The sequence below is a fragment of the Sinocyclocheilus anshuiensis genome, unplaced genomic scaffold (genome assembly GCF_001515605.1).
Source record: "Sinocyclocheilus anshuiensis isolate Anshui unplaced genomic scaffold, SAMN03320099.WGS_v1.1 scaffold238, whole genome shotgun sequence".
NCBI lineage: Eukaryota > Metazoa > Chordata > Actinopteri > Cypriniformes > Cyprinidae > Sinocyclocheilus > Sinocyclocheilus anshuiensis.
The window spans coordinates 1,896,932-1,905,156 of record NW_015547674.1 but is presented as its reverse complement, the minus strand read 5'-3'; the positions used below and the strand labels follow the sequence as shown (position 1 = coordinate 1,905,156).

Genomic DNA, 8,225 nt, shown 5'->3' with positions numbered 1-8,225 from the left:
TCAAATATTGTGACAAAATTTATTTTGTAGGGTGCCACAAGTTTGTTAAAATTTCCAAAGGGTGCCGCGACTAAAGAAAGGTCGGGAAACACTGGCTAAACCATGCAATTTCAGATGTTTTTCTTTTGTATTCCGACCATATGGCACTAAACTGCCTTCAAAAATGGGATTTTAAAGGCATTGTCTCTATGCTAACATGAAACACAGCCATAATTGAAAAGTAACAAAAATATTATAACTTTTTTTTTTATTATTTTCAATGGGGAAAAAATGTATGCATAAATATTGATGAGTACCATGAAATTATTTTATAAAAAAGAAAAGAAACTATTATTGAGCAAAAATGTATTACATTGATTTCCCTGAGAGAGAGAGAAAAAACACATTTCAGGTGTCCGGTCACTTTAGACGCGAACAACACAAGTGGGTTAATATGCCAGGAATTACAGGGTCGAGATTTCGAACTACATATTTATAGTTTCAGATAAGACGGGCCACTACAACGTACTAAGAAAAGAAAACACAATAACTGTCTGCTGACAGACACAGACTGTTTTGAGCAGAGACCTGGCGATCTGATTCCTCCTGATGTGCCGCAGGAACCCGTGGCTCATGTCCAGACGCCCGCCGGGCTTGTATTTAACACTCTCCCCCTCTGCGTCAGGCATGACCTCCATGGCTCTGCTCTAGCCTCAAAATAAACTCATTTTAGCACAATATTACACATTCCGTCTACAACATCCCTCCGAACACTGGGGCCGAGAACAAAAAACGCTGGCCAATAAAAAGCGAACTCCGAGTTGTCGGAGCTGTTTGTTTTTTTCCCCACAAACGACCGCGCTTGTATTTTGTCCTTCCTACAACCCCGGAGCGCGTATTTTTATATTAAAAATCGAAAAACATAATACAATATGTAGTCGGAAGTGCAGAAAGTACGTTACACGATAAATCCAGTGATTTGTCTCCGACCCCGGGTTAGTGTGCTCTTGGCCACCCAATTTTAGAGCGGAAGTGAAGGTGGATGTTTTGTAACACTCGCAGAAGTGTTCATTCAGCGGTGAATTCACTTTAAATTAACTTGTTTTAGACGTAAGATGATCGCAGGCGTGAAACGGGAGAGGGACGTCGATGGAGACGAAGAGGAAGGTATGTTAGGAGCGTTTACGACGTGATAGTTTAGCAGTAATGCTAGTCTAAATCTGCAGGCCCGTGTTTTCAACGTAACGTCAGTCGCTAAAATACATGTACTGTTATGCATTGATCTAAACTAGCTTGCAAATGAGCTCTAAACAAGCTATTGATCTTAATTAGATCGTAAGTATAAGCTCTCACCTGGCATTATGATATCTGTTTAATATATCTATGCTGTGTGTTGTGTTTTAAGGTGACCAGATTTCTGAAAACCAGCAACATTTTCTAGTTCAGTGGCCAAAATATGATTGAAATCTCACTTCTTAGTATCCATGAACGGAGACAATACTTTTTTAAAATAGTAAATAGTAACCACTGCATGTAGAAAATACATCATAACTGTATTACAGTGTCAGAAAAGTGACATTACAAAATAAATGAGAACAAATGATGATTTGAAGTTTGTAACACACGTTTTGAATGCATTTAATATGTTCATTTTCACAAGTTGTGAATATCCTGTAAACAGTCATTACAGCTGATCGTGGAATGGAGATCTGATGTTAATGTAGAATTGAAAGCATAGAATTCAACATGTTTTTCTCCACATGTGTTCTTTGCAGAGGTGCGTGTGAAAGTCGGTCGTGGTGTTGAAGATCGAAGAAGCCGCCATTGTCCATATCTGGACACAATCAACAGGTAAACGAATGACTGAGAGCCTCTTTATTAATGTAACCCAACGCTGCTCTTCTGCTACAACATGCGCGCTCTTCTTTTCTTTAGGAGTGTTTTGGATTTTGACTTTGAGAAGCTTTGTTCAATCTCTCTTTCACATATTAATGTCTACGCCTGTCTGATCTGTGGGAAATATTTCCAAGGTAAGCGTGACGGATAACCTTGTTATTATGATGGTTTGTAATTATAGTCACAAAAAATACATTTGTTTTATTTGGGCTTCTGTCAGGTCGAGGTCAGAAGTCTCACGCGTACATCCACAGCGTTCAGTTCGCACACCATGTTTTCCTGAATCTCCACACATTAAAGTTTTACTGCCTGCCGGACAATTATGAGATCATTGACTCCTCGTTAGAGGACATTACGGTGAGTACAGTCTGACGCGGGCTTCCATCAATCAGCTGAGTGTCAGTCAGTATATCACTGCTATTTGTCTCATTACAGCGAGAAGTGCAATGCCATTTTACTTTTTGTCTCTGCAAATTATGTCATGTAGAATAGAGGTCGACCGATAGTGGATTTTGCCGATACCGATAGCTAGGTTGGACCACACTGGCCGATACCGATTAATTAACCGATAGTTTTAAAATTGATACTGAACAAAAACTAAAATAGTGCTTTATTAACAAAAACAGTACTGAACCACTAGTAGTAGTAGTAGTAAAAAAAAAAAATAATGCTCTCGCACTGTGTAATGACAGCAGACCCTTCTCAGCCGCTCCAGCAATGGACGCAACCCGGAAAACTATCGGCATGGATTTTTGTCGATAACCGATAGTTCCAGCAATCAGCTATCGGTGCCGATTAATCGGCAAAACCGATACATCGGTCGACCTCTAATGTAGAACAACCCTGATAAAACACTGACGTCTCTGATTCACTTCTGCTTGATTTCTTTATTCCAGTATGTGCTGAAACCCACATTCACCAAACAGCATATCGCTGGTTTGGATAAGCATGGAAAGCTGTACAGAGCCTACGATGGCACGACCTATCTGCCAGGAATTGTGGGTCTGAATAATATCAAGGCCAATGACTATGCTAATGTGGTTTTGCAGGTAAGATGAGCAACCGGTTATTTATTTTATTTTGATATTACAGCTTAAATGTGCAGAGATGGCTTTGAGTGAGCCATCTGTGGGTCGATTTTTACTCTGGTAACACTTTATTTCATGGCGTCTTTGTTACAGTGTAATTATACATTTAAGTACTGAGTAATATTAATTAACTACATGTACTTACTATAGAGTTAGGATGAAGGTTAGTTGCATTAATTATACATAATTTATTGTTGTTACTATTAGGGATGTAACGATTAACCGCGACCTGGTTGAAAATCGATTAAAATATGTGACGATTCAAATCGGTTGAGATGCTAAACAAATCGCGATTCAGTTAGGGGTAGGAGTTTATATGAATGTATGTCTGAGGAGAACTTACTGTCTTTAGAAAAGTATAGATGGTATTTTTTCTTTTCATCTTGCCTCTGTATAATGCATATTAAAGTTCATAAGTGCAGCGCTGCTTTGTTTACAGCGGAAACCAGGAAACGCTTTAAGCGCCACCTGCTGGCACAGAGTGCATCTGCGTCTCATTCAGCTCGTCTGCTGTGTGTTTCATGCAGATATTTTTATGTGTAGTTTTACAAAACTGAAGTCAAACCATTCTGTTTTTGCTTCAAATTTAGAAATGATACAATCTAATTTAGATGAAAAACTGCTCATGTTGCATGTATCCAGCATCTTTGTTTGGATCATGATTATTATTATGTTTAATGATTATTAAACATAATTATATCATTGTTTGGAAATGATTGCCTCTAATTTTAAATGGAAAGAGCACAGACAAAGCCTTATTTTGTTTATATGAAGATATTTCTTTTATTTGTGTTACTTATTTATTTGATTTGGGGCTTGTTTTATAATGTTAATTTAGTTTTGTTATTTACATTTACGTTATATTTAAATTTTGTTATTTAGCAGATGCTTTTATCCAAAGCGACTTACAAATGAGGACAATAGAAGCAATCAAAACCAACAAAAGAGCAATAATATACAAGTGCTGTATTAGTATATTATTATAGTGTTATATTTCAATTTCACAAAGAAACATGCAGCATTTTGTCCAAGCAATAATAAAAGGACACATTTATTTATAATTTGTCTTAAACCTCATTTTGTAAAAAAAAATAAATAATAATAATCGTGAATCGAATCGTGAAATCAAATTCCGTGAATCGAATCGTGAGTTGAGTCAATCGTTACATCCCTAGTTACTATAGTTAGTGCATTAGGGCTGTCAAAAAAAAATGTGAATTTTGAATATTCGTCGAATTAAAAAAATCCACATTCGAATGCAAAAACGTTGCATTCGAATTTTAGGTCTGCGTCAGCCGTCAGGCAGCCTATCAGTGGCGCACGAAATGCGACGACGATGTAAGTGTCATTGCATTTTAATGCTTTTGTTAGCCTATCCAGTTGAACCCACTAGATGCGGCGCTGCTACGTTGTTCATTCAATATATTGCGGAAAACGAGAGCATCAGTGTGGCGAAGATGTTGTTTACGGCGAAACTGAAACCAAGCCGTTCACACAGAACGCATATTTATCACATTTTCTAGAGGGACATCTATCAGCGTTGCACTCGCGTCTCGCACAAGAGAGCGGCATGTTTAGAAAGCCATGTAAAATTAATGTAAGTTCAACTTTTAAAAAACATGTCTCAAGACTTTATGGCGGTTTTCCCCATCGCACTGTATCTCATGTTTTTAAATGAAGAAAGTAGCCGACTCTTTGTGATTGGTTTTCGGTCCTTCATTTTCATTATATTTAAGTGGAAAATTCTAATTTAGTTTTTCAGTCATTTTGACAGCCCTATAGTGCATGTAGCATGTGTCAGGGACACTGGAAAATAGTGTTAACTTGATTTTTACTAACTGTTTTCTAAAAAAAAACTCTCTTGTTCCGGTCCCAACCAGAAAGTTGTTTAGAAACAGTCGTTTATATATTTTTGCATTAAAAAAAGCTTTAACGTCACATTGAACTTTGCTCCTTGATTTATTCAAATTTTATGACTGTTTTTAGATGCTCTTTGTTTCAAAAAATATTTAAGCTGTGTGTATTTGAATCGCTCAAACATAAAATAAATGGTTAAGATTTCTGTACTCAAAAAAGTCATGGCGTAGTTAATTATTAAAATTTTGATTTTATTGAAATAATCATATTTGCAAAGTCCATTTAATCTATTGCTCAAAATTGGCATAGATCTGTTCATTATGAAAACAATTACAGTTATTCAGTTAAAAAGTATGAACATGGTTAAAATGTGGAACATGCAATATGCGGTTAGTTCAAATGCATTTGAAGATTGAGATTGGATTTATTAATGATAAAAATCAATAAACCTGCTTATTGTGTATTTAAAACACGTTCTTTTTATTAGTGCCATTACAGAAATCTGACCGGTTTCATTCATGCATGACTGACAAATATGCATCACATAAATGCAAATGGTTGAATCTTAAATTTATGAATAAATATTGTTTTGAGTGTACTATGTCACCACATGTGTTTTTTTTCTTCTCTAAGGCTTTGTCAAACGTGCCGCCTCTGCGGAACTACTTCCTCGAGGAGGAGAACTATCGCAGAATCCGCCGGCCGCCGGGTGACATCATGTTTCTGTTGGTGCAGCGCTTTGGGGAGCTCATGCGCAAGCTCTGGAACCCGCGTAACTTCAAAGCCCATGTGTCGCCGCATGAAATGTTGCAGGCGGTGGTGTTATGCAGTAAAAAGACCTTTCAGATCACTAAACAAGGTGAATATTGGTGCACTGAATACTGTGTGTGCACTGCCAAATAGTTTTTCTTGAGTTGCTGTTGCATGTTTAATTCAGAAAGTGGTGTAGTGTGGTAGTATGCCAATCAAACAGTAGCCTGTTATTCTATTCGAACAAGTGCTTTTTAACCTGCTGCTCTTTGCCCTCTAGGGGACGCTGTTGACTTTCTGTCCTGGTTTCTGAATGCATTGCACGGTGCTCTTGGTGGGACAAAGAAGAAATCATGTGAGTTTTTGTTTTGATGTAGATTTGATAAGAGGTGTGTGTTTGTGCTATTCCTCCTCCTCAGTTGTGGTCTCCTTAAGTACAGGGTGAAATCCGCTCGGTTGATGTGTTTCTCTTTTATAGCCATCCTCACCAAGGTGTTTCAGGGGTCTATGCGAATCTTCTCAAAGAAGCTTCCCCATCCAGATTTGGTAGGTGTCTGCTGGACAGATTCTTACATCAATAACTGTCTGATTTGAGCATGCTAAATCATTTAAAGGGAAAGTTCACCCAAAAATGACAATTACCCCCCATGTTTTACTCACCCTCAAACCATCCTAGGTGTATATGACTTTCTTCTTTCAGACGAATACAATCAGAGTTATATTAAAAAAATGTCCTGGCTCTTCCAAGCTTTATAATGGCAGTGAATGGCTGTTGAGATTCAATAGTCCAATAAAGCGCATCCATCCATCATAAAAAGTGCTCCACACGGCTCCGCAAAGTTAATAAAGGCTGCCTGAAGCAAATCGATGCGTTTGTGTAAGAAAAATATCCATATTTACAACTTTACAACTTTACATATTTACAAGCTGGACGCCACTCTCTCGTGAACGCACGTACAACAGTTAGCGGAAACTAGAGATTACAGTTTATAAAGTTGTAAATATGGATATTATTCTTACACAAACACATCGATTTGCTTCTGAAGGCCTTTATTCACACCCCGGAGCCGTGTGGAGCACTCTTTATGATGGATGGATGCACTTTATTGGACTATTGAATCTCAACAGCCATTCACTGCCATTATAAAGCTTGGAAGAGCCAGGACATTTTTTAATGTAACTCCGATTGTAATCGTCTGAAAGAAGAAAGTCATATACACCTAGGATGGCTTGAGTGTAAGCGTAAATCATGGGGTAATTTTCATTTTTGCATGAACTATCCCTTTAACAGATTAGAAAGACTTTCAGCGTTATTTTTTGGGATTGTTAAACAGTGGTGTCCAACCAGTAAATAGAAAGGACAGAAAAAAATGAGTATTTGCCAGATTCGAGAAATTATTTATTTGTACGGTCTCATAAGCTTCCGTGCCTGTTTCTCACAGCCTGCAGAAGAGAAAGAAGCCCTTCTCCTTAAGGACGAGTACCAGGAGAAGATGTCTGAGTCCACCTTCCTGTACCTGACGCTGGATCTGCCCACCGCACCCCTCTACAAAGATGAGAAGGAGCAGCTCATCATTCCTCAGGTGCCTCTCTTCAACATCCTGGCCAAGTTCAACGGAAACAATGAGAAGGTGTGGATTCTCTTTCTTTCTTTCTTTCTGAGAATGTGTGGATTAGGGCTGTGCGATTAATCGAAATCGTCATAAAATCGCGATTTGAGCTTGCGCAATTTCTAAATCGCTTTATAGCACGATTTTCCACGCCTCCCGCAGTATGCTATCCGAACCAATCAGAATGCAGCGCACCTAAATGGAGCACGAGAACAGAACAGACCGGGCGGGCATACAAACGTAACGCCAGGTTCACACACTCCGTATTTTTTCCACGCCCATGTTAACGGATCCGAGCGTTCACACTGCACGCGATTGCGGTCCGGCAGTGCGCTCCAGGAGCGGTGCGTCTGCAGCAGTCATGCTGCAATCGTTTCCGCACGGAATCTATTTCTGCTGTGCTGCACGCGCTGAGTTAAAGTGACAGCGCATTATTCGCGGTAAAAATTAACATGGATTGACACGGAAATTGAGTAATTACACCATAAATGCATATAATTAAAGTCTACTGTTTCACAGTCAGCACATGGCTTTTTGGCTAGATTTAAAACAAGGAAAAGTGCACTTTTAGATAAACAAGGCGATAATAGATGGCACTCGTGGTGGTAGTTAAACAAAGCAAAATGAGTCCGTGCTGCTTCTGCACCGCATACACATACTGTATACGCACTGCAGACGGAGTACGTGTGAATTTGGCGCAATAAATCTAGTTCAACATCTGAGGCAACGCCACAAAGAGCTCTATGACCGATGCATGGCAAAAAAAATAAATCCCTGGACACGGGATTTTTTTTCTTTTTTCTGCCATATGTCTATTCTAGAGACATTTTGTTACACCTTTACTTAGTGATTATTTTGCCTTATGTCTGTTCTAGAGACATGTTACAGCTTTTTGATAAAGCTCTAATTGGTTTTCTTTTGGAAATATGTTTCAAATTCACTTTGCACATGCATTTATGACTGTAAAGCATGTCTGTGTGTGTCAAAATCGTGATTAAAATCGAAATCGCAAAATTGATCAAAGAAATCGCGATAGGTTTTTTTT

The 8,225-nt window shown here is 38.5% G+C and overlaps 2 protein-coding genes across 2 annotated transcripts in view; one reads left to right on the top strand and one right to left on the bottom strand.

The window, feature by feature from the left end:
- LOC107702963 (UPF0561 protein C2orf68 homolog) overlaps window positions 1-781 on the bottom strand; it is a 6,872-nt gene extending 6,091 nt beyond the window's left edge. Inside the window, exon 1 of the mRNA XM_016505437.1 lies at window positions 568-781. Coding sequence (XP_016360923.1) covers window positions 568-677 — 110 coding nt within the window. The 5' untranslated portion in view covers window positions 678-781. The remainder of the gene's footprint in view (window positions 1-567) is intronic.
- A 205-nt stretch (window positions 782-986) lies between these two features.
- The window catches only part of LOC107702962 (U4/U6.U5 tri-snRNP-associated protein 2), an 11,283-nt gene continuing 4,044 nt past the window's right edge, over window positions 987-8,225 (top strand). Inside the window, exons 1-9 of the mRNA XM_016505436.1 lie at window positions 987-1,146; window positions 1,755-1,830; window positions 1,915-2,009; window positions 2,096-2,232; window positions 2,772-2,924; window positions 5,454-5,679; window positions 5,851-5,925; window positions 6,049-6,116; window positions 7,013-7,201. Of these exons, the coding sequence (XP_016360922.1) occupies window positions 1,095-1,146; window positions 1,755-1,830; window positions 1,915-2,009; window positions 2,096-2,232; window positions 2,772-2,924; window positions 5,454-5,679; window positions 5,851-5,925; window positions 6,049-6,116; window positions 7,013-7,201 (1,071 nt within the window). The 5' untranslated portion in view covers window positions 987-1,094. The remainder of the gene's footprint in view (window positions 1,147-1,754; window positions 1,831-1,914; window positions 2,010-2,095; window positions 2,233-2,771; window positions 2,925-5,453; window positions 5,680-5,850; window positions 5,926-6,048; window positions 6,117-7,012; window positions 7,202-8,225) is intronic.